Consider the following 27,943-nt stretch of genomic DNA (forward strand, 5'->3'; position numbering starts at 1 on the left):
ATGGCCTCTTTGTCACGGATTACTTCACTCGGACCCCCCGGAAGCTGAATCCCTTCCGCTCGGTCGGCAGCGTTGAACTCTTCCACTTCCACATCCCAGAAGACACGGTCATCGCCTGTGTGGAATCTCATCACCTTCTAAAGAACAGGCGGAACGTTTGGTGACAACTGTCCTGACCGCAGCGTCACCGTGTAAGTGCCGCCGTGTTTGGGGGAGGGGTCTGTAATGTAACTGGATGAGACCGGGCCCAGACACGTGGACCAAAGACGTCTCCAGATCGGATTCAGGAGAGGGCAGGATGGGGGCCCTACAGAGCCCAGAGGTGGGGGGGGGGAGGAGCCCTACAGAGCCCAGAGGTGGGGGGGGGGGGGAGGAGCCCTACAGAGCCCAGAGGTTGGGGGCGGGGGGCGGGAGGAAGCCCTACAAAGGCCAGAGGTAAGTGGGGTGAGAGGAGCCCTACAGAGCCCAGAGGTGGGGGGGAGGAGCCCTACAGAGCCCAGAGGTGGGGGGGAGGAGCCCTACAGAGCCCAGAGGTGGGGGGGGAGGAGCCCTACAGAGCCCAGAGGTGGGGGGGAGGAGCCCTACAGAGCCCAGAGGTGGGGGGAGGAGCCCTACAGAGCCCCAGAGGTGGGGGGAAGAGCCCTACAGAGCCCAGAGGTGGGGGGAAGAGCCCTACAGAGCCCAGAGGTGGGGGGGGGGAGGAGCCCTACAGAGCCCAGAGGGTGGGGGGGTGGGAGGAGCCCTACAGAGCCCAGAGGTTGGGGCAGGGGGGCGGGAGGGAGCCCTACAGAGCCCAGAGGTGGGGGGGAGGAGCCCTACAGAGCCCAGAGGTGGGGGGAGGAGCCCAACAGAGCCCCAGAGGTGGGGGGGAGGAGCCCTACAGAGCCCAGAGGTGGGGGGAGGAGCCCCTACAGACCCCAGAGGGTGGGGGGGAGGAGCCCTACAGTGCCCAGAGGTCAGGGGGAGGAGAGCCCTACAGAGCCCAGAGGTGGGGGGGGAGGAGCCCTACAGATCCACCCAGAGGAGGGGGTGAGGGAGGGCCCTACAGAGGTCGGGGGGGAGGGGCCCTACAGAGGTCGGGGGGTAGGGCAGCTGGAGCCGGGCGCAGAGTTTTTACCGATGGACGTGACGACTTTTGTTGGTTCATGACATTTTTATTGACCCTTTATTTTATTATCTTTTTACAGTTACTTCCGCCCTGGAGCCCCCCCTGTCATTAACCCTCTAAGTACCCACTTTCCTCGTGACACAGCTGTTCCGGGGTCATTCACACTTACTCTGACCTGGACTCTTCCAAACCGGACCACTGGGGTGTTTAACGTCACAAGTCCTCTGCCTGGAGACTGGTTCCTGGCCGCCCACCTGCCCAAGGACAATGGAAAGATAACCATAAAGGTGCCCTCAGTTATGACCTCACCCATTATAGTGCCCTCAGTTATGACATCACCCATTATAGTGCCCTCAGTTATGACATCACCCATTATGGTGCCCTCAGTTATGACATCACCCATGATAGTGCCCTCAGTCATGACATCACCCATTATGGTGCCCTCAGTTATGACATCACCCATTATGGTGCCCTCAGTTATGACATCACCCATTATGGTGCCCTCAGTCATGACATCACCCATTATAGTGCCCTCAGTCATGACATCACCCATTATGGTGCCCTCAGTTATGACATCACTCATTATGGTGCCCTCAGTTATGACATCACCCATTATAGTGCCCTCAGTTATGACATCACCCATTATGGTGCCCTCAGTTATGACATCACCCATTATGGTGCCCTCAGTCATGACATCACCCATTATGGTGCCCTCAGTCATGACATCACCCATTATGGTGCCCTCAGTTATGACATCATCCTTCATGAGGCACCTGTTGAGTCATTCAGACCTGCAGAAGTATTAGAGGACAGCGCCATCAGGGGGGATCCTGGGGTTCAGAGTTATAGTGAGCCCCATTGGGTCCCCACTACTGTCCCAGCCATCAAAGACCAATATGATGGAGGATTCACGCTGTACATCTCCTCTCTCATGAGTGACGTCCATCATCCATCATATTGGGTAGGATACACACTGTACATCTCCTCTCTCATGAGTGATGTCCATCATATTGGGTAGGATACACACTGTACATCTTCTCTCTCATGAGTGATGTTAATCATCCATCATATATAGTAGGATACACACTGTACATCTCTCTCTTATGAGTGACGTCCATCATCCATCATATTGGGTAGGATACACACTGTACATCTTCTCTCTCATGAGTGATGTTAATCATCCATCATATATAGTAGGATACACACTGTACATCTCTCTCTTATGAGTGACGTCCATCATCCATCATATTGGGTAGGATACACACTGTACATCTCTCTCTTATGAGTGACGTCCATCATCCATCATATTGGGTAGGATACACACAGTACATCTTCTCTCTCATGAGTGACGTCCATCATCCATCATATTGGGTAGGATACATACTGTACATCTTCTCACTCATGAGTGACGTCCATCATCCATCATATATAGTAGGATACACACAATACATCTCTCTCTCATGAGTGACGTCCATCATCCATCATATTGGGTAGGATACACACTGTACATCTCTCTCATGAGTGATGTCAATCATCCATCATATTGTGTAGGATTCACACTGTACATCTCCTCTCTCATGGGTGACGTCCATCATCCATCATATTGGGTAGGATTCACACTGTACATCTTCTCTCTCATGAGTGACGTCCATCATATTGTGTAGGATACACACAGTACATCTTCTCTCTCATGAGTGACGTCCATCATCCATCATATTGGGTAGGATTCACACTGTCCATCTTCTCTCTCATGAGTGACGTCCATCATCCATCATATTGGGTAGGATACACACTGTACATCTTCTCACTCATGAGTGACGTCCATCATCCATCATATATAGTAGGATACACACAATACATCTCTCTCTCATGAGTGACGTCCATCATCCATCATATATAGTAGGATACACACAATACATCTCTCTCTCATGAGTGACGTCCATCATCCATCATATTGGGTAGGATACACACTGTACATCTCTCTCATGAGTGATGTCAATCATCCATCATATTGTGTAGGATTCACACTGTACATCTCCTCTCTCATGAGTGACGTCCATCATCCATCATATTGGGTAGGATACACACTGTACATCTCTCTCATGAGTGATGTCAATCATCCATCATATTGTGTAGGATTCACACTGTACATCTCCTCTCTCATGAGTGATGTCCATCATATTGGGTAGGATTCACACTGTCCATCTTCTCTCTCATGAGTGATGTCCATCATCCATCATATATAGTAGGATACACACTGTACATCTTCTCTCTCATGAGTGACGTCCATCATCCATCATATTGTGTAGGATTCACACTGTACATCTTCTCTCTCATGAGTGATGTCAATCATCCATCATATTGTGTAGGATTCACACTGTACATCTCCTCTCTCATGGGTGACGTCCATCATCCATCATATTGGGTAGGATTCACACTGTACATCTCCTCTCTCATGGGTGACGTCCATCATCCATCATATTGGGTAGGATTCACACTGTACATCTTCTCTCTCATGAGTGATGTCCATCATCCATCATATTGGGTAGGATTCACACTGTACATCTCCTCTCTCATGAGTGACGTCCATCATCCATCATATTGTGTAGGATTCACACTGTACATCTTCTCTCTCATGAGTGACGTCCATCATCCATCATATTATGTAGGATTCACACTGTACATCTTCTCTCTCATGAGTGACGTCCATCATCCATCATATTGTGTAGGATTCACACTGTACATCTTCTCTCTCATGAGTGATGTCCATCATCCATCATATTGGGTAGGATTCACACTGTACATCTTCTCTCTCATGAGTGATGTCCATCATATTGGGTAGGATTCACACTGTACATCTCCTCTCTCATGAGTGACGTCCATCATCCATCATATTGTGTAGGATTCACACTGTACATCTTCTCTCTCATGAGTGACGTCCATCATCCATCATATTATGTAGGATTCACACTGTACATCTTCTCTCTCATGAGTGACGTCCATCATCCATCATATTGTGTAGGATTCACACTGTACATCTTCTCTCTCATGAGTGATGTCCATCATCCATCATATTGGGTAGGATTCACACTGTACATCTTCTCTCTCATGAGTGATGTCCATCATATTGGGTAGGATACACACTGTACATCTCTCTCATGAGTGACGTCCATCATCCATCATATTGTGTAGGATTCACACTGTACATCTTCTCTCTCATGAGTGACGTCCATCATCCATCATATTATGTAGGATTCACACTGTCCATCTTCTCTCTCATGAGTGACGTCCATCATCCATCATATTGTGTAGGATTCACACTGTCCATCTTCTCTCTCATGAGTGACGTCCATCATCCATCATATTGTGTAGGATTCACACTGTCCATCTTCTCTCTCATGAATGATGTCCATCATCCATCATATTGTGTAGGATTCACACTGTACATCTTCTCTCTCATGAGTGACGTCCATCATCCATCATATATAGTAGGATACACACAGTACATCTCTCTCTCATGAGTGACGTCCATCATCCATCATATTTGGTAGGATACACACAGTACATCTCTCTCTCATGAGTGACGTCCATCATCCATCATATTGGGTAGGATTCACACTGTCCATCTTCTCTCTCATGAGTGACGTCCATCATCCATCATATTGTGTAGGATTCACACTGTCCATCTTCTCTCTCATGAATGATGTCCATCATCCATCATATTGTGTAGGATTCACACTGTACATCTTCTCTCTCATGAGTGACGTCCATCATCCATCATATATAGTAGGATACACACAGTACATCTCTCTCTCATGAGTGACGTCCATCATCCATCATATTTGGTAGGATACACACAGTACATCTCTCTCTCATGAGTGACGTCCATCATCCATCATATTGGGTAGGATTCACACTGTCCATCTTCTCTCTCATGAGTGACGTCCATCATCCATCATATATAGTAGGATTCACACTGTCCATCTTCTCTCTCATGGGTGACGTCCATCATCCATCATATTGGGTAGGATTCACACTGTCCATCTTCTCTCACGAATGACGTCCATCATCCATCATATATAGTAGGATACACACAGTACATCTCTCTCTCATGAGTGACGTCCATCATCCATCATATTTGGTAGGATACACACAGTACATCTCTCTCTCATGAGTGACGTCCATCATCCATCATATTGGGTAGGATTCACACTGTACATCTCTCTCATGGGTGACGTCCATCATCCATCATATTGGGTAGGATTCACACTGTACATCTTCTCTCTCATGAGTGACGTCCATCATCCATCATATATAGTAGGATACACACAGTACATCTCTCTCTCATGAGTGACGTCCATCATCCATCATATTGGGTAGAATTCACACTGTCCATCTTCTCTCTCATGGTTGACGTCCATCATCCATCATATCGTGTAGGATTCACACTGTACATCTTCTCTCTCATGAGTGACGTCCATCATCCATCATATATAGTAGGATACACACAGTACATCTCTTTCTCATGAGTGACGTCCATCATCCATCATATTGTGTAGGATTCACACTGTACATCTTCTCTCTCATGAGTGACGTCCATCATCCATCATATTATGTAGGATTCACACTGTCCATCTTCTCTCTCATGAGTGACGTCCATCATCCATCATATTGTGTAGGATTCACACGGTCCATCTTCTCTCTCATGAGTGACGTCCATCATCCATCATATTGTGTAGGATTCACACTGTACATCTTCTCTCTCATGAGTGATGTCCATCATCCATCATATTGGGTAGGATTCACACTGTACATCTTCTCTCTCATGAGTGATGTCCATCATATTGGGTAGGATACACACTGTACATCTTCTCTCTCATGAGTGACGTCCATCATCCATCATATTATGTAGGATTCACACTGTCCATCTTCTCTCTCATGAGTGACGTCCATCATCCATCATATTGTGTAGGATTCACACTGTCCATCTTCTCTCTCATGGGTGACGTCCATCATCCATCATATTGGGTAGAATTCACACTGTCCATCTTCTCTCTCATGAGTGACGTCCATCATCCATCATATTATGTAGGATTCACACTGTCCATCTTCTCTCTCATGAGTGACGTCCATCATCCATCATATTGTGTAGGATTCACACTGTCCATCTTCTCTCTCATGGGTGACGTCCATCATCCATCATATTGGGTAGGATACACACTGTACATCTTCTCACTCATGAGTGACGTCCATCATCCATCATATATAGTAGGATACACACAATACATCTCTCTCTCATGAGTGACGTCCATCATCCATCATATTGGGTAGGATACACACTGTACATCTCTCTCATGAGTGATGTCAATCATCCATCATATTGTGTAGGATTCACACTGTACATCTCCTCTCTCATGGGTGACGTCCATCATCCATCATATTGGGTAGGATTCACACTGTACATCTTCTCTCTCATGAGTGATGTCCATCATCCATCATATTGGGTAGGATTCACACTGTACATCTCCTCTCTCATGAGTGACGTCCATCATCCATCATATTGTGTAGGATTCACACTGTACATCTTCTCTCTCATGAGTGACGTCCATCATCCATCATATTATGTAGGATTCACACTGTACATCTTCTCTCTCATGAGTGACGTCCATCATCCATCATATTGTGTAGGATTCACACTGTCCATCTTCTCTCTCATGGGTGACGTCCATCATCCATCATATTGTGTAGGATTCACACTGAACATCTTCTCTCTCATGGGTGACGTCCATCATCCATCATATTGGGTAGGATTCACACTGTCCATCTTCTCTCTCATGGGTGACGTCCATCATCCATCATATTGGGTAGAATTCACACTGTCCATCTTCTCTCTCATGGGTGACGTCCATCATCCATCATATTGTGTAGGATTCACACTGTACATCTTCTCTCTCATGAGTGACGTCCATCATCCATCATATATAGTAGGATACACACAGTACATCTCTCTCTCATGAGTGACGTCCATCATCCATCATATTGGGTAGGATTCACACTGTCCATCTTCTCTCTCATGAGTGACGTCCATCATCCATCATATTGTGTAGGATTCACACTGTCCATCTTCTCTCTCATGGGTGACGTCCATCATCCATCATATTGTGTAGGATTCACACTGAACATCTTCTCTCTCATGGGTGACGTCCATAATCCATCATATTGGGTAGGATTCACACTGTCCATCTTCTCTCTCATGGGTGACATCCATCATCCATCTTGGTCTCTTTCAGGGTCTCCATGATGAGTGCCAGTATCTCTTCCAGCCGCAGCTCATTGTGCAGAGGGCGGTGGCGGTGCCCGTCTTGTACCCGGGATACGTCACAGAACAGATGCTGCCGCCTCACAACCGCTCCGCACTCTACAAGTCAGTGCCGCCATCTTGTGTAGCTAGAGTGATGACTATATGGTGGTTTGGTGTCTTATATGGATGATGGGAGATAGTCCTATCTCCAATCATCCATATAATAGTGTCCTATCCCCCCATCATCCATATAATAGTGTCCTAGAGGAGACAGTCCTATCTCCAATCATCCATATAATAGTGACCTGTCTCCTCTAGGACACTATTATATGGATGATGGGGGGATAGGACACTATTATATGGATGATGGGTACATAGGACACTATAATATGGATGATGGGGACATAGGACACTATTATATGGATGATCGGAGATAGGACACTATTATATGGATGATGGGGACATAGTGTCCTATCTCCGATCCTCCATATAATAGTGTCCTATTATATGGATGATGGGGGGATAGGACACTATTATATGGAGGATCGGAGATAGGACACTATTATATGGATGATGGGGGGATAGGACACTATTATATGGAGGATCGGAGATAGGACACTATTATATGGATGATGGGGACATAGGACACTATTATATGGAGGATCGGAGATAGGACACTATTATATGGATGATGGGGGGATAGGACACTATTATATGGAGGATCGGAGATAGGACACTATTATATGAAGGATCGGAGATAGGACACTATTATTTGGAGGATCGGAGATGGGACACTATTATATGGATGATGGGGAGATAGGACACTATTATATGGATGATGGGGACATAGGACACTATTATATGGACGATCGGAGATAGGACACTATTATATGGATGATGGGGACATAGGACACTATTATATGGATGATGGGGAGATAGGACACTATTATATGGATGATGGGGAGATAGGACACTATTATATGGATGATGGGGACATAGGACACTATTATATGGATGATGGGGACATAGGACACTATTATATGGATGATGGGGAGATAGGACACTATTATATGGAGGATCGGAGATAGGACACTATTATATGGATGATGGGGGGATAGGACACTATTATATGGATGATGGGAGACAGGACACTATTATATGGAGGATCGGAGATAGGATACTATTATATGGAGGATGGGGAGATGGGACACTATTATATGGATGATGGGGAGATAGGACACTATTATATGGATGATGGGGACATAGGACACTATTATATGGATGATGGGGAGATAGAACACTATTATATGGATGATGGGGAGATAGGACACTATTATATGGAGGATCGAGAGATGGGACACTAATATATGGATGATGGGGAGATAGGACACTATTATATGGATGATGGGGACATAGGACACTATTATATGGATGATGGGGAGATAGGACACTATTATATGGATGATGGGGACATAGGACACTATTATATGGAGGATCGGAGATGGGACACTATTATATGGATGATGGGGAGATAGGACACTATTATATGGATCATCGGGACATAGGACACTATTATATGTATGATGGGGGATAGGACACTATTATATAGATGATGGGGACATAGGACACTATTATATAGATGATGGGGACATAGGACACTATTATATGGATGATGGGGGATAGGACACTATTATATGGAGGATCGGAGATAGGACACTAATATATGGAGGATGGGGGACATAGGACACTATTATATGTATGATGGGGGATAGGACACTATTATATGGATGATGATCCTTCTCTTCTTACAGGGTCTTCGTTCCTCAGTTCACCTCAGGGTTACGGGTTCGGCTCCTGGGCTGTCGTATCGGTCAGCGTTCCGTTGAGGGTTGCCCTCTTCTCCTGAGACTCCGTGCCAAGGCCCCCCCTCTACATAACTCTTCCAGCCAGGACTGCTCGGTGCCCGCAGTGTGCCAGCTCCTCCTGGCATTGCCGTTATGGCAGCATTGGTATTATGTGCTGGTGGAGCGGACAGGCGTTTCGGGTGCTGCCGTTTACTTCCAGCTGATGACTCAGCTCCAAGGTGGGTGCAGGGGGGTGGGGGGCACCTGTAGGGTCTCGCACCGTCGGGCTTTAATCCTCTGTCCCTCTCTCTGTAGACTGCTCCCGGCCCGGACTGTCTCGCTCCTCCTCGGGCCCCAGCTCTTCTCTCAATATGCCTCAGTCCTTTGGAGCCGCGGGGGGTCTTTCCTCTTTAGATGCCCTTCCGGCCCCCGGTTTTTCTCTCTCAGCTGTGAACACGTCATGGGGTGACTCGCCCTCCTGCTGGCCCATACGCCCCACCCTGAGGAACGAGCTGGACACCTTCTCCGTTCACTTCTACATCTTCTTTGGGCCCAATGTGGCGGTTCCTCCTGATCGTCCGGCGCTCTTCAGTATCAACCTGCTGCCGGTGCTGGATAGTGGGGGGGTGCTGAACCTCGAGCTGCGACTCAACACGGTGAGGAAAGACTTAGGCCCAGATTTATCAAAGTGTGAGAGGAAAAGTGGAGGATTATCCCACAGCGACCAATCACAGCTCAGCTTTCACTTTACCAGAGCTCATTAGCTGGGCTGCGATTGGTCGCTGTGGGAAAATCCCTCCACTTTTTTTCTTATACAGTTTGATAAAGCTTGGCCTTAGTGGTGGTGGGATTGGGGTGTGTCTGGGGTGAGTAGAGGTGTGGTGGTGGAATTGGGGTGTGTCTGGGGTGAGTAGAGGTGTGGTGGTGGAATTGGGGTGTGTCTGGGGTGAGTAGAGGTGTGGTGGTGGGATTGGGGTGTGTCTGAGGTGAGTAGAGGTGTGGTGGTGGAATTGGGGTGTGTTGGGTGAGTAGAGGTGTGGTGGTGGGATTGGGGTGTGTCTGGGGTAAGTAGAGGTGTGGTGGTGGGATTGGGGTGTGTCTGGGGTGAGTAGAGGTGTGGTGGTGGGATTGGGGTGTGTCTGGGGTGAGTAGAGGTGTGGTGGTGGGATTGGGGTGTGTCTGGGGTGAGTAGAGGTGTGGTGGTGGGATTGGGGTGTGTCTGGGGTGAGTAGAGGTGTGGTGGTGGGATTGGGGTGTGTCTGGGGTGAGTAGAGGTGTGGTGGTGGGATTGGGGTGTGTCTGGGGTAAGTAGAGGTGTGGTGGTGGGATTGGGGTGTGTCTGGGGTAAGTAGAGGTGTGGTAGTGGGATTGGGGTGTGTCTGGGGTGAGTAGAGGTGTGGTAGTGGGATTGGGGTGTGTCTGGGGTGAGTAGAGGTGTGGTGGTGGAATTGGGGTGTGTTAGACAGAAACCACCAAGACAGAAACCACCAAGACAGAAACTTGGTGGTGTCTGTCTTGGGGGTGTCTGTCTTGGGGGTGTCTGTCTTGGGGGTGTCTGTCCTGGTGGTGTCTGTCTTGGGGGCGTCTGTCTTGGGGGCGTCTGTCTTGGGGGCGTCTGTCTTGGTGGCGTCTGTCTTGGTGGCGTCTGTCTTGGGGGCGTCTGTCTTGGGGGCGTCTGTCTTGGGGGTGTCTGTCTTGGGGGTGTCTGTCTTGGGGGTGTCTGTCCTGGTGGTGTCTGTCTTGGGGGCGTCTGTCTTGGGGGCGTCTGTCTTGGGGGCGTCTGTCTTGGTGGCGTCTGTCTTGGTGGCGTCTGTCTTGGGGGCGTCTGTCTTGGTGGTGTCTGTCTTGGGGGTTTCTGTATTGGGGGTGTCTGTCTTGGGGGTGTCTGTCTTGGGGGTGTCTGTCTTGGGGGTGTCTGTCTTGGTGGTGTCTGTCTTGGAGGTTTCTGTATTGGGGGTGTCTGTCTTGGGGGTGTCTGTCTTGGGGGTGTCTGTCTTGGGGGCGTCTGTCTTGGGGGCATCTGTCTTGGGGGCGTCTGTCTTGGGGGCATCTGTCTTGGGGGCATCTGTCTTGGGGGCGTCTGTCTTGGGGGCATCTGTCTTGGGGGCATCTGTCTTGGGGGTGTCTGTCTTGATTGTTTCTGTCCTGCAGTCTTCCGCCCAGGGAGAGAATGTGACGATCTTCGGGTGTCTGAACCACGGCGCCCCCCTCATCTCTGGAGATAACGCGTCCATCAGCTGCCATACAGGTCAGTCCCCTCCCCCCTGATGCCCATACAGGTCAGTCCCCTCCCCCCTGATGCCCATACAGGTCAGTCCCCTTCCCCCTGAGGCCCATACAGGTCAGTCTGTCCCCCTTCCCCCTGAGGCCCATACAGGTCAGTCCCATCCCCCTTCCCCCTGAGGCCCATACAGGTCAGTCCCATCCCCCTTCTCCCTGAGGCCCATACAGGTCAGTCCCATCCCCCTGAGGCCCATACAGGTCAGTCCCATCCCCCTGAGGCCCATACAGTTCAGTCCCCTTCCCCCTGAGGACCATAGAGGTCAGTCCCTTCTCCCTGAGGCCCATAGAGGTCAGTCCCCTTCCCCCTGAGGACCATAGAGGTCAGTCCCATCCCCCTTCTCCCTGAGGCCCATACAGGTCAGTCCCATCCCCCTTCTACCTGAGGCCCATACAGGTCAGTCCCATCCCCCTTCTCCCTGAGGCCCATACAGGTCAGTCCCATCCCCCTGAGGCCCATACAGGTCAGTCCCATCCCCCTGAGGCCCATACAGTTCAGTCCCCTTCCCCCTGAGGACCATAGAGGTCAGTCCCTTCTCCCTGAGGCCCATAGAGGTCAGTCCCCTTCCCCCTGAGGACCATAGAGGTCAGTCCCATCCCCCTTCTCCCTGAGGCCCATACAGGTCAGTCCCCTTCCCCCTGAGGACCATAGAGGTCAGTCCCTTCTCCCTGAGGCCCATAGAGGTCAGTCCCCTTCCCCCTGAGGACCATAGAGGTCAGTCCCATCCCCCTTCTCCCTGAGGCCCATACAGGTCAGTCCCATCCCCCTTCTACCTGAGGCCCATACAGGTCAGTCCCATCCCCCTTCTCCCTGAGGCCCATACAGGTCAGTCCCATCCCCCTTCCCCCTGAGGCCCATACAGGTCAGTCCCATCCCCCTTCTCCCTGATGCCCATACAGGTCAGTCCCATCCCCTTTCCCCCTGAAGCCCATACAGGTCAGTCCCATCCCCTTTCCCCCTGAAGCCCATACAGGTCAGTCCCATCCCCCTTCCCCCTGAGGCCCATACAGGTCAGTCCCATCCCCCTTCCCCCCTGAGGCCCATACAGGTCAGTCCCCTTCCCCCTGAGGACCATAGAGGTCAGTCCCATCCCCCTTCTCCCTGAAGCCCATACAGGTCAGTCCCATCCCCCTTTCCCCTGAGGCCCATACAGGTCAGTCCCATCCCCTTTCCCCCTGAAGCCCATACAGGTCAGTCCCATCCCCCTTCCCCCTGAAGCCCATACAGGTCAGTCCCATCCCCCTTCCCCCTGAGGCCCATACAGGTCAGTCCCATCCCCCTTCCCCCTGAGGCCCATACAGGTCAGTCCCCTTCCCCCTGAGGACCATAGAGGTCAGTCCCATCCCCCTTCTCCCTGAGGCCCATACAGGTCAGTCCCATCCCCCTTCTCCCTGATGCCCATACAGGTCAGTCCCATCCCCCCTGATGCCCATACAGGTCAGTCCCATCCCCCTGAGGCCCATACAGGTCAGTCCCATCCCCCTTCTCCCTGAGGCCCATACAGGTCAGTCCCATCCCCCTTCCCCCTGAGGCCCATACAGGTCAATCCCATCCCCCTTCCCCCTGAGGCCCATACAGGTCAGTCCCTTCCCCCTGAGGCCCATACAGGTCAGTCTGTCCTCGTCTCCCCCAGGCTGGATACTGCCCCCTGGCGTTGGTTCCAGACAATGATCATGTGATCCGTGTGCTCCGGGGGTCACGTATGATCCAGTCATCCATGTGATGTTTCATGTTTTTCTTCAGAATCGCTCTCTGGTTTTTCCTTGTCGGTAAATACCACGAATAGTGTCACCCGCCTGCGCATCCCGTACCCCCAGACCGGGACCTGGTACCTCAACCTGCGCTCCCTCTGCAGCTCTGAGCACGGGTGAGGACCCCCTACTGTGTGTATCGTCATACATATCATCATACATGTACATAATCATACATATCATCATACATGTACATAGTCATACATATCATCATACATGTACAAATATAGTCATACATATCATCATACATGTACATATAGTCATACATATCATCATACATGTACATATAGTCATACATATCATCATACATGTACATATAGTCATACATATCATCATACATGTACATATAGTCATACATATCATCATACATGTACATAATCATACATATCATCATACATGTACATAGTCATACATATCATCATACATGTACATATATAGTCATACATATCATCATACATGTACATATAGTCATACATATAGTTACATATAGTCATACATATCATCATACATGTACATAGTCATACATATCATCATACATGTACATATATAGTCATACATATCATCATACATGTACATATAGTCATACATATCATCATACATGTACATATAGTCATACATATAGTTACATATAGTCATACATATCATCATACATGTACATAGTCATACATATCATCATACATGTACATATATAGTCATACATATCATCATACATGTACATATAGTCATACATATCATCATACATGTACATATATAGTCATACATATCATCATACATGTACATATATAGTCATACATATCATCATACATGTACATATATAGTCATACATATCATACATGTACATATATAGTCATACATATCATCATACATGTACATAGTCATGCATATCATCATACATGTACATATAGTCATACATATCATACATGTACATATAGTCATACATATCATCATACATGTACATATAGTCATACATATCGTCATACATGTACATATAGTCATACATATCGTCATACATGTACATATAGTCATACATATCGTCATACATGTACATATAGTCATACATATTGTCATACATGTACACATAGTCATACATATCGTCATACATGTACACAGTCATACATATCGTCATACATGTACATATAGTGTCATACATATCGTCATACATGTACATATAGTCATACATATCGTCATACATGTACATATAGTCATACATATCGTCATACATGTACATATAGTCATACATATCGTCATACATGTACACAGTCATACATATCGTCATACATGTACACATAGTGTCATACATGTACATATATAGTCATACATATCATCATACATGTACATATATAGTCATACATATCATCATACATGTACATAAATAGTCATACATATCATCATACATGTACATAGTCATACATATCATCATACATGTACATATAGTCATACATATCATACATGTACATATAGTCATACATATCATCATACATGTACATAAATAGTCATACATATCATCATACATGTACATATAGTCATACATATAGTTACATATAGTCATACATATCATCATACATGTACATATAGTCATACATACCATCATACATGTACATATATAGTCATACATATCATCATACATGTACATATATAGTCATACATATCATCATACATGTACATAGTCATGCATATCATCATACATGTACATATAGTCATACATCTCATCATACATGTACATATATAGTCATACATACCATCATACATGTACATATATAGTCATACATATCATCATACATGTACATAGTCATGCATATCATCATACATGTACATATAGTCAAACATGTACATATATATAGTCATACATATCATCATACATGTACATATATAGTCATACATATCATCATACATGTACATATATAGTCATACATACCATCATACATGTACATATATAGTCATACATATCATCATACATGTACATAGTCATGCATATCATCATACATGTACATATAGTCAAACATGTACATATATATAGTCATACATATCATCATACATGTACATATATAGTCATACATATCATCATACATGTACATATATAGTCATACATATCATCATACATGTACATATATAGTCATACATATCATCATACATGTACATATATAGTCATACATATCATCATACATGTACATATATAGTCATACATATCATCATACATGTACATATATAGTCATACATATCATCATACATGTACATATAGTCATACATATCGTCATACATGTACACATAGTCATACATATCGTCATACATGTACACATAGTCATACATATAGTCATACATATCGTCATACATATCGTCATACATGTACATATAGTCATACATATCGTCATACATGTACATATAGTCATACATATCGTCATACATGTACATATAGTCATACATATCGTCATACATGTACACATAGTCATACATATCGTCATACATGTACACAGTCATACATATCGTCATACATGTACATATATAGTCATACATATCATCATACATGTACATATATAGTCATACATATCATCATACATGTACATAAATAGTCATACATATCATCATACATGTACATAGTCATACATATCATCATACATGTACATATAGTCATACATATAGTTACATATAGTCATACATATCATCATACATGTACATATAGTCATACATATCATACATGTACATATAGTCATACATATAGTTACATATAGTCATACATGTACATATAGTCATACATATCATCATACATGTACATATATAGTCATACATATCATCATACATGTACATATATAGTCATACATATCATCATACATGTACATATAGTCATACATATCGTCATACATGTACATATAGTCATACATATCGTCATACATGTACATAGTCATACATATCGTCATACATGTACATATAGTCATACATATCGTCATACATGTACATATAGTCATACATATCGTCATACATGTACATATAGTCATACATATCGTCATACATGTACACATAGTGTCATACATGTACATATATAGTCATACATATCATCATACATGTACATATATAGTCATACATATCATCATACATGTACATAAATAGTCATACATATCATCATACATGTACATAGTCATACATATCATCATACATGTACATATAGTCATACATATCATACTTGTACATATAGTCATACATATCATCATACATGTACATAAATAGTCATACATATCATCATACATGTACATATAGTCATACATATAGTCATACATATCATCATACATGTACATATAGTCATACATACCATCATACATGTACATATATAGTCATACATATCATCATACATGTACATATAGTCATACATACCATCATACATGTACATATATAGTCATACATATCATCATACATGTACATAGTCATGCATATCATCATACATGTACATATAGTCATACATCTCATCATACATGTACATATATAGTCATACATACCATCATACATGTACATATATAGTCATACATATCATCATACATGTACATAGTCATGCATATCATCATACATGTACATATAGTCAAACATGTACATATATATAGTCATACATATCATCATACATGTACATATATAGTCATACATATCATCATACATGTACATAAATAGTCATACATATCATCATACATGTACATATAGTCATACATATCATCATACATGTACATATAGTCATACATATCATACATGTACATATAGTCATACATATCATCATACATGTACATATAGTCATACATATAGTTACATATAGTCATACATATCATCATACATGTACATATATAGTCATACATATCATCATACATGTACATATAGTCATACATATCATCATACATGTACATATAGTCATACATATCATCATACATGTACATATAGTCATACATATAGTTACATATAGTCATACATATCATCATACATGTACATAAATAGTCATACATATCATCATACATGTACATATAGTCATACATATCGTCATACATGTACATATAGTCATACATATCATCATACATGTACATATAGTCATACATGTACATATATAGTCATACATATCATCATACATGTACATATATAGTCATACATATCATCATACATGTACATATAGTCATACATATCGTCATACATGTACATATAGTCATACATATCATCATACATGTACATATAGTCATACATATAGTTACATATAGTCATACATACCATCATACATGTACATATATAGTCATACATATAGTTACATATAGTCATACATACCATCATACATGTACATATATAGTCATACATGTACATATAGTCATACATATAGTTACATATAGTTATACATGAACCTCCCCCCATAACGCATCATGTACCTCCCACTGTTCTGTTCTCAGGTGGCGGCCGTGCAGTAACCTCAGTGCAGAGCTCAACCTGCGCACCTTCCTGTCTCCCTGTATCAATGAGTGCGGCCCCTATGGACAGTGCAAACTACTGCGGACCAACAACTACCTGTACGCTGCCTGCGAGTGCCGAGCAGGTACTGAACGAGATGGAACAGGTGGGGGGCAGTGTGTGAGGTGACAGGTGGGGGGCGGGCAGTGTCTGAGGTGTGACAGGCGGGGGATGGGCAGTGACAGGCAGGGGCGGGCAGTGTCTGAGGTGTGACAGGCGGGGGATGGGCAGTGACAGGCAGGGGGCGGGCAGTGACAGGCAGGGGGCGGGCAGTGTCTGAGGTGTGACAGGCGGGGGATGGGCAGTGACAGGCAGGGGGCGGGCAGTGACAGGCAGGGGGGCGGGCAGTGTCTGAGGTGTGACAGGCGGGGGATGGGCAGTGACAGGCAGGGGGCGGGCAGTGACAGGCAGGGGGGCGGGCAGTGTCTGAGGTGTGACAGGCGGGGGATGGGCAGTGACAGGCAGGGGGCGGGCAGTGACAGGCAGGGGGCAGGCAGTGTCTGAGATGTGACAGGCGGGGGGTGGGCAGTGACGGGCAGGGGGAGGGCAGTGTCTGAGGTGTGACAGGCGGGGGATGGGCAGTGACAGGCAGGGGCGGGCAGTGTCTGAGGTGTGACAGGCGGGGGATGGGCAGTGACAGGCAGGGGCGGGCAGTGTCTGAGGTGTGACAGGCGGGGGATGGGCAGTGACAGGCAGGGGGCGGGCAGTGACAGGCAGGGGGCGGGCAGTGTCTGAGGTGTGACAGGCGGGGGATGGGCAGTGACAGGCAGGGGGCGGGCAGTGACAGGCAGGGGGGCGGGCAGTGTCTGAGGTGTGACAGGCGGGGGATGGGCAGTGACAGGCAGGGGGCGGGCAGTGACAGGCAGGGGGCAGGCAGTGTCTGAGATGTGACAGGCGGGGGGTGGGCAGTGACGGGCAGGGGGAGGGCAGTGTCTGAGGTGTGACAGGCAGGGGGTGGGCAGTGACAGGCGGGGGGCGGGCAGTGTCTGAGATGTGACAGGCGGGGGGTGGGCAGTGAGAGGCAGGGGGCAGGCAGTGTCTGAGGTGTGACAGGCAGGGGGTGGGCAGTGACGGGCAGGGGGAGGGCAGTGTCTGAGGTGTGACAGGCGGGGGGTGGGCAGTGAGAGGCAGGGGGCAGGCAGTGTCTGAGGTGTGACAGGCAGGGGGTGGGCAGTGACGGGCAGGGGGCGGGCAGTGTCTGAGGTGTGACAGGCAGGGGGTGGGCAGTGAGAGGCAGGGGGCGGGCAGTGTCTGAGGTGTGACAGGCGGGGGGTGGGCAGTGAGAGGCAGGGGGCGGGCAGTGTCTGAGGTGTGACAGGCAGGGGGTGGGCAGTGAGAGGCAGGGGGCGGGCAGTGTCTGAGGTGTGACAGGCAGGGGGTGGGCAGTGAGAGGCAGGGGGCGGGCAGTGTCTGAGGTGTGACAGGCGGGGGGTGGGCAGTGAGAGGCAGGGGGCGGGCAGTGTCTGAGGTGTGACAGGCAGGGGGTGGGCAGTGAGAGGCAGGGGGCGGGCAGTGTCTGAGGTGTGACAGGCAGGGGGTGGGCAGTGAGAGGCAGGGGGCGGGCAGTGTCTGAGGTGTGACAGGCAGGGGGTGGGCAGTGAGAGGCAGGGGGCGGGCAGTGTCTGAGGTGTGACAGGCAGGGGGTGGGCAGTGAGAGGCAGGGGGCGGGCAGTGTCTGAGATGTGACAGGCGGGGGGTGGGCAGTGAGAGGCAGGGGGCGGGCAGTGTCTGAGATGTGACAGGCAGGGGGTGGGCAGTGAGAGGCAGGGGGCGGGCAGTGTCTGAGGTGTGACAGGCAGGGGGTGGGCAGTGAGAGGCAGGGGGCGGGCAGTGTCTGAGGTGTGACAGGCAGGGGGTGGGCAGTGAGAGGCAGGGGGCGGGCAGTGTCTGAGGTGTGACAGGCGGGGGGTGGGCAGTGAGAGGCAGGGGGCGGGCAGTGTCTGAGGTGTGACAGGCAGGGGGTGGGCAGTGAGAGGCAGGGGGCGGGCAGTGTCTGAGGTGTGACAGGCAGGGGGTGGGCAGTGAGAGGCAGGGGGCGGGCAGTGTCTGAGGTGTGACAGGCGAGGGGTGGGCAGTGAGAGGCAGGGGGCGGGCAGTGTCTGAGGTGTGACAGGCGGGGGGTGGGCAGTGAGAGGCAGGGGGCGGGCAGTGTCTGAGGTGTGACAGGCAGGGGGTGGGCAGTGAGAGGCAGGGGGCGGGCAGTGTCTGAGGTGTGACAGGCAGGGGGTGGGCAGTGAGAGGCAGGGGGCGGGCAGTGTCTGAGGTGTGACAGGCGGGGGGTGGGCAGTGAGAGGCAGGGGGCGGGCAGTGTCTGAGGTGTGACAGGCAGGGGGTGGGCAGTGAGAGGCAGGGGGCGGGCAGTGTCTGAGGTGTGACAGGCAGGGGGTGGGCAGTGAGAGGCAGGGGGCGGGCAGTGTCTGAGATGTGACAGGCGGGGGGTGGGCAGTGAGAGGCAGGGGGCGGGCAGTGTCTGAGGTGTTACAGGTGGGGGCCGGGCAGTGACAATTGGGGGGTAGGCAGTGACAGCCGGTGGGCGGGCAGTGTCCAGGATGTGACAGACAGGAAGGCAGGCAGTCTCACCATGCTGTCGTTTCCTCTCAGGCTGGAGCGGCTGGGGTTGTACAGATAACGCTCAGGCCTTTACTTATGGCTTCCAGCTTCTCTCCACCCTCCTCTTGTGTCTCAGTAACCTCATGTTCCTGCCGCCCGTCCTCATCGCTCTCCGCAGCCGCTACCTCCTGGAGGCCTCCGTCTACATCTTCACCATGTTCTTCTCCACGGTGAGTGTCCCCAGAGCTGGCGGTCTCTTCTCCTGTGTGTCTGTGGAGGTCACATGACCCTGTCTCTCTTCTCCTGTGTGTCTGTGGAGGTCACATGACCCTGTCTCTCTTCTCCTGTGTGTCTGTGAAGGTCACCTGACCCTGTCTCTTCTCTCTCCTGTGTGTCTGTGAAGGTCACCTGACCCTGTCTCTCTTCTTCTGTGTGTCTGTGGAGGTCACATGACCCTGTCTCTCTTCTTCTTCGTGTCTGTGGAGGTCACATGACCCTGTCTCTCTTCTCCTGTTTTTCTGTGGAGGTCACATGACCCTGTCTCTCTTCTCCTGTTTGTCTGTGGAGGTCACATGACCCTGTCTCTTCTCTCTCCTGTGTGTCTGTGGAGGTCACATGACCCTGTCTCTCCTCTCCTGTGTGTCTGTGGAGGTCACATGACCCTGTCTCTTCTCTCTCCTGTGTGTCTATGGAGATCACATGACCCTGTCTCTCCCCTCCTGTGTGTCTGTGGAGGTCACATGACCCTGTCTCTCCTCAGTTCTATCACGCCTGTGACCAGCCCGGTATCGTGGTCTTCTGTATCATGGAGTACGACGTGCTGCAGTTCTGTGATTTCCTGGGCTCCCTCATGTCTGTGTGGGTGACGGTGATCAGCATGGCACGGCTGCAGCCAATCATCAAACAGGTGGGGGCTGCTAACAGAGAGCACACAGCTACCACAGGGGAAGGGGAGGACAGGGAAAGGAAAAAGAAGAAGAGGAGGGGGGAGGAAAAGGGGAGGGAAGAGGAGAGGGAGGAAAAGGGGGGAGAGGAAAGAGGGGGGGAAAGAGGTGGGGGAGGAAAAGGGGAGGAAAGAGGAGGGGGAGGAAAAGGGGAGGAAAGAGGAGGGGGGAGGAAAGAGGAGGGGGGAGGAAGGGGGGGGGGGGAAGGGGGGGGGGAGGAAAGGGGGGGGAGGAAGGGGGGGGGAGGAAGGGGGGGGGGGAGGAAAGGGGGGGAGGAAGGGGGGGGGAGGAAAGGGGGGGAGGAAGGGGGGGGGAGGAAGGGGGGGGGAGGAAAGAGGGGGGGGAGGAAGGGGGGGGAGGAAGGGGGGGGGAGGAAAGGGGGGGAGGAAGGGGGGGGGGGAGGAAAGGGGGGGGAGGAAGGGGGGGGAGGAAAGGGGGGGAGGAAGGGGGGGGGAGGAAAGAGGGGGGGGAGGAAAGAGGGCGGGGGAGGAAAGGGGGGGGAGGAAAGGGGGGGAGGAAAGAGGAGGGGGAGGAAAGGGGGGAGGAAAGAGGAGGGGGAGGAAGAGGGGGGGGAGGAAAAGGGGGGGGAGGAAAGAGGGGGGGAGGAAAAGGGGGGAGGAAGGGGGGGAGGAAAGAGGGGGGGGGAAGGGGGGGAGGAAAGAGGAGGGGGAGGAAAGAGGAGGGAAAAGAAAAGGGGAGGGAAGAGGAGGGGAGGGAAAGGAAGAGAAAGACATAAAGGAAAGAAGATGTTGATAAAAAAAAATACTTAGAAAATGATGTCTTCCCTTTAAGATACCCAGAGAACCTTATGGTATTAACCCTTTTTCTTCTAACGTAAACATATAAGTAGCCTACAGGGGAAGGGGAGGACAGGGAAAGGAAAAAGAAGAAGAGGAGGGGGGAGGAAAAGGGGAGGGAAGAGGAGGGGGAGGAAAGAGGAGGGGAGGAAAGAGGAGGGGGAGGAAAGAGGAGGGGGAGGAAAAGGGGAGGAAAGAGGAGGGGGAGGAAAGAGGAGGGGGAGGAAAAGGGGAGGAAAGAGGAGGGGGAGGAAAAGGGGGGAGAGGAAAGAGGAGGGGGGGAAAGGGGGGGGGGGAGGAAAAGGGGGAGAGGAAAGAGGAGGGGGGGGAGGAAAAGGGGGGAGAGGAGGAAAGAGGAGGGGGAGGAAAGGCGGGGGGGGAGGAAAGGCGGGGGGGGAGGAAAGAGGAGGGGAGGAAAAGGGGAGGAGAGAGGAGGGGGAGGAAAAGGGGGGGAGGAAAGAGGGGGGGAAAGAGGAGGGGGAGGAAAAGGGGAGGAAAGAGGAGGGGGAGGAAAAGGGGAGGAAAGAGGAGGGGGAGGAAAAGGGGGGGAGGAAGGGGAGGGAGGAAAGAGGGGGGGAGGAAAGAGGAGGGGGAGGAAAAGGGGGGGAGGGAGGAAAGAGGGGGGGGGAGGAAAGGGGGGGGAGGAAAGGGGGGGAGGAAAGAGGAGGGAAAAGAGGAGGGAAAAGAAAAGGGGAGGGAAGAGGAGGGGAGGGAAAGGAAGAGAAAGACATAAAGGAAAGAAGATGTTGATAAAAAAAATACTTAGAAAATGATGTCTTCCCTTTAAGATACCCAGAGAACCTTATGGTATTAACCCTTTTTCTTCTAACGTAAACATATAAGTAGCCTACAGGGGAAGGGGAGGACAGGGAAAGGAAAAAGAAGAAGAGGAGGGGGGAGGAAAAGGGGAGGGAAGAGGAGGGGGAGGAAAGAGGAGGGGAGGAAAGAGGAGGGGGAGGAAAAGGGGAGGAAAGAGGAGGGGGAGGAAAAGGGGGGAGAGGAAAGAGGAGGGGGGGGGAAAGGGGGGGGAGGAAAAGGGGGAGAGGAAAGAGGAGGGGGGGGGAGGAAAAGGGGGGAGAGGAGGAAAGAGGAGGGGGAGGAAAGGCGGGGGGGGAGGAAAGGCGGGGGGGGGAGGAAAGAGGAGGGGGAGGAAAAGGGGAGGAGAGAGGGGGGGGAGGAAAGGGGGGAGGGGGAGGAAAAGGGGAGGAAAAGGGGAGGAAAGAGGGGGGGAGAAAGAGGGGGGAGAGGGAAGAGGAGGGGGAGGAAAAAGGGGGGGGAGGAAAGAGGAGGGGGAGGAAAAGGGGGGGGAGGAAAGAGGGGGGGGGAAAGGGGGGGTGGAGGAAAGAGGGGGGGAGGAAAAGGGGAGGAAAGAGGAGGGGGAGGAAAAGGGGGGAGGAAAGAGAGGGGGGAGGAAAAGGGGGGGAAAGAGGAGGGGGAGGAAGGGGGGAGGAAAGAGGAGGGGGAGGAAAAGGGGGGGGAGGAAAGAGGGGGGGGAAAGAGGAGGGGGAGGAAAAGGGGAGGAAAGAGGAGGGGGAGGAAAAGGGGAGGAAAGAGGGGGGGAGGAAAAGGGGAGGAAAGAGGAGGGGGAGGAAAAGGGGGGGAGGAAGGGGAGGGAGGAAAGAGGGGGGGGAGGAAAGGGGGGGAGGAAAGAGGAGGGGGAGGAAAGGGGGGGAGGAGGAAGAGGGGGGGGGAGGAAAAGGGGAGGAAAGAGGAGGGGGAGGAAAAGGGGGGAATGAAGGGGGGGGGGAGGAAAGAGGGGGGGGGAGGAAAGGGGGGGAGGAAAAGGGGGGAGGAAAGAGGAGGGAAAAGAAAAGGGGAGGGAAGAGGAGGGGAGGGAAAGGAAGAGAAAGACATAAAGGAAAGAAGATGTTGATAAAAAAAAATACTTAGAAAATGATGTCTTCCCTTTAAGATACCCAGAGAACCTTATGGTATTAACCCTTTTTCTTCTGACGTAAACATATAAGTAGCCTCAGTCTTGTTGTTCCTCTAGTTTTTTTTATATTAATGTATTTTTGAACAATTCTGTGAACTCTGTCATGTGACCCTAACCTGGGATCTTTGGAAATGCCGACATTGACTCCTTGTCCTCCATTATTGTCCGTTGTCATTCCCTCGGCCCCCTTGTAGGGCTGTGGTGGAGGTCATTCCCTCGGCCCCCTTGTAGGGCTGTGGTGGAGGTCATTCCCTCTGCCCCCTTGTAGGGCTGTGGTGGAGGTCATTCCCTCAGCCCCCTTGTAGGGCTGTGGTGGAGGTCATTCCCTCTGCCTCCTTGTAGGGCTGTGGTGGAGGTCATTCCCTCTGCCCCCTTGTAGGGCTGTGGTGGAGGTCATTCCCTCTGCCTCCTTGTAGGGCTGTGGTGGAGGTCATTCCCTCTGCCCCCTTGTAGGGCTGTGGTGGAGGTCATTCCCTCGGCCCCCTTGTAGGGCTGTGGTGGAGGTCATTCCCTCGGCCCCCTTGTAGGGCTGTGGTGGAGGTCATTCCCTCGGCCCCCTTGTAGGGCTGTGGTGGAGGTCATTCCCTCTGCCCCCTTGTAGGGCTGTGGTGAAGGTCATTCCCTTGGCCCCCTTGTAGGGCTGTGGTGGAAGTCATTCCCTCTGCCCCCTTGTAGGGCTGTGGTGAAGGTCATTCCCTCTGCCTCCTTGTAGGGCTGTGGTGGAGGTCATTCCCTCAGCCCTCTTCTACCCGGAGGCTGGTGTCTTGCACTGCTAAAGCTGCATGTAATGACCAGGCCCCTGCAAGGTTAGTAGTGACGGTTCTCGTGAGCACAGAAGGAGGAGTAGTGACGGTTCTCGTGATCACAGTAGGAGGAGGAGTGACGGTTCTCGTGACCACAGTAGGAGGAGTAGTGACGGTTCTCGTGAGCACAGTAGGAGGAGTAGTAGTGACGGTTCTCGTGACCACAGTAGGAGGAGGAGTGACGGTTCTCGTGACCACAGTAGGAGGAGTAGTGACGGTTCTCGTGAGCACAGTAGGAGGAGTAGTGACGGTTCTCGTGACCACAGTAGGAGGAGTAGTGACGGTTCTCGTGAGCACAGTAGGAGGAGTAGTGACGGTTCTCGTGACCACAGTAGGAGTAGTGACGGTTCTCGTGAGCACAGTAGGAGGAGTAGTGACGTTTCTCGTGACCACAGTAGGAGTAGTAGTGACGGTTCTCGTGAGCACATTAGGAGGAGTAGTGACGGTTCTCGTGAGCACAGTAGGAGGAGTAGTGACAGTTCTCGTGAGCACTGTAGGAGGAGTAGTGATGGTTCTTGTGAGCACAGTAGGAGGAGTAGTGACGGTTCTCGTGAGCACAGTAGTAGTAGTGACGGTTCTCGCGAGCACAGTAGGAGGGAGTAGTGATGGTTCTCGTGAGCACAGTAGGAGTAGTAGTGACGGTTCTCGTGAGCACAGTAGGAGGAGTAGTGACAGTTCTCTTGATCACAGTAGGAGGAGGAGTGACGGTTCTCGTGATCACAGTAGGAGGAGGAGTGACGGTTCTCGTGAGCACAGTAGGAGGAGGAGTGACGGTTCTCGTGAGCACAGTAGGAGGAGTAGTGACGGTTCTCTTGATCACAGTAGGAGGAGGAGTGACGGTTCTCGTGAGCACAGTAGGAGGAGGAGTGACGGTTCTCTTGAGCACAGTAGGAGGAGTAGTGACGGTTCTCGTGAGCACAGTAGGAGGAGTAGTAGTGACGGTTCTCGTGAGCACAGTAGGAGGAGTAGTGACGGTTCTCGTGAGCACAGTAGGAGGAGTAGTGACGGTTCTCGTGAGCACAGTAGGAGGAGTAGTGACGGTTCTCGTGAGCACAGTAGGAGGAGTAGTAGTGACGGTTCTCGTGAGCACAGTAGGAGGAGGAGTAGTAGTGACGGTTCTCGTGAGCACAGTAGGAGGAGTAGTGACGGTTCTCGTGAGCACAGTAGGAGGAGGAGTAGTAGTGACGGTTCTCGTGAGCACAGTAGGAGGAGTAGTGACGGTTCTCGTGAGCACAGTAGGAGGAGTAGTAGTGACGGTTCTTGTGAGCACAGTAGGAGGAGGAGTGACGGTTCTCGTGAGCACAGTAGGAGGAGTAGTGACGGTTCTCGTGAGCACAGTAGGAGGAGTAGTGACGGTTCTCGTGAGCACAGTAGGAGGAGTAGTGACAATTCTCGTGAGCACAGTAGGAGGAGTAGTGACGGTTCTCGTGAGCACAGTAGGAGGAGGAGTTCCACTATTGGATATGTTTATCACCTTGTCTGTACATAGCTTGTACACTGCTGTGGAATATGTTGGTGCTATAGGAAGATTATTGTTGTGTCGTCTGTTGTCGCAGGTCTTGTACCTTCTGGGGGCCATGTTGCTGTCCATGGCGCTGCAGCTGGATCGGCACGGCTTGTGGAACCTCCTGGGGCCAAGTTTGTTTGCTGTGGGCATCATGGCCATTGCCTGGGTGAGTAAACCACATTTCTCATCCATGATCAGATGTCCTGATACTAAGTATCTATTGGCCCTGGAGTGCAGTGTGGGGGCCGTAATATAGCTGAAAGTATTAGGACAAGAGGGGCCTCTGGGGTCTCTACGTCTAAGTATCTACAGCTACGACAAGCCCCCAGAGTGCCACGTGGGACCAAAATATGGATGAAACACCTAAAGACCCCAGGGGCCCCTCCAGTCCCAATACTAAGTATATACAGCCACTAGAAGCCCCCAGAGTGCTGTGCAGGGCCACAATATGTATTAAACACCTAGACATCCCAGAGGCCCCTCCAGTCCCAATGCTAAGTATCTACAGTCACCAGAAGCCCCCTGGAGTGCTGTGTGGGGCCACTAAAAAAGCCTCCAGGTGCCTGGCCCCAGACTCAGACCCCTGCAGACCAGCAGGACTAAGGTTTGGTGGGGCATTTGATCCTGATGAGGTCTGATCCGTGGCGTGCTCCGGCCTGTAACGTGCACTTTTCTTTTTCAGACTTTCCGCACTATCCGGAGGCGTCACTGTTACCCACCGACCTGGAAGCGCTGGCTCTTCTACCTGTGCCCGGGCACCCTGATCGCCAGCTCTGCCGTTGCTCTATACGCATTTGTGGAGACTGAGGAGAACTACTTTTATATCCACAGTATATGGCACATGTTGATCGCGGGCAGCGTAGGCTTTCTTCTCCCACCACGTGCCAAGCCTGACGGAAGGGTGGCCCCACTGGCGCGTAGGAAGGGTTGTGGGTACCAGCTGTGTGTCAATGAGCAGGAGGAGCTGGGACTGGTAGATCCGGGCTCCGTCTCCATAAACAGCATCTGCACCAGTTGACACAAAAGCCACGTAAGAGGAAAGACATCCACGAATGTGAGGGGCATCGGTGGTTGGAGAGCATTGACGCCAACACTGCCCCCAGATCCAGTACCAGTCGGATCAGTATTACCTCATTCAGGATGTGCCTGGGTGTCAAGGACACTTGGACAATGGGTGGTGGGAGGAACGACCTGTATGGGCCACATATAATAGACTGGTGGGACCAAGCAGGGCTGTGGCCCCTCACCCCAAACCAGGTCACACCACTTCTTCTGATTTTCTTCCAGATTTACTTGAATAGTCGCTCACAGACTCCTGGGCGCACGGCCGCCTCCTCCTGTCTTCACATACCGCACACTGATACACCGCGCCCCCCCCCCATGCCGGACGTGGTCTGATGGGGACTCAAGGAGCATGCTGAGGGCAATGTTTACATTTTACAATAAAACACCAAAAGTGTAAGAAATGCCACCAGTAATATGGAGGAGGGGGGGGGGGGTAAACCGGCTGCATCACTACAGGTCCCAGCAGGTAATAGGGGACAGAGTCTGGTGTCACCGCAGCTGCTCAGGGGACCAGAGGTGATCACCAGGTGCAGTGATAAGACACAGCCTCCTCTCTTACCCGGGGGAGCAGGAGACCAGAGATGACCCCAAGGTG

The 27,943-nt window shown here is 50.2% G+C and overlaps 1 protein-coding gene across 1 annotated transcript; it reads left to right on the top strand.

Annotated features, from left to right (window-relative positions):
• On the top strand, nt 1-27,749 carry TMEM8B (transmembrane protein 8B; the record flags this gene model as incomplete). The annotated part of the gene is given in 12 exon segments (XM_056552540.1): nt 1-191; nt 1,188-1,395; nt 7,399-7,532; nt 9,221-9,492; nt 9,569-9,909; nt 11,405-11,501; nt 13,278-13,401; nt 17,689-17,831; nt 20,348-20,526; nt 21,057-21,203; nt 26,333-26,449; nt 26,966-27,749. Coding segments are annotated over 10 exon segments (1,791 nt in total). The 3' UTR covers nt 27,302-27,749.
• Nucleotides 27,750-27,943: the final 194 nt, after the last annotated feature.

This window comes from Hyla sarda, unplaced genomic scaffold, assembly GCF_029499605.1.
Source record: "Hyla sarda isolate aHylSar1 unplaced genomic scaffold, aHylSar1.hap1 scaffold_1692, whole genome shotgun sequence".
In the NCBI taxonomy this organism is placed as follows: Eukaryota; Metazoa; Chordata; class Amphibia; order Anura; family Hylidae; genus Hyla; species Hyla sarda.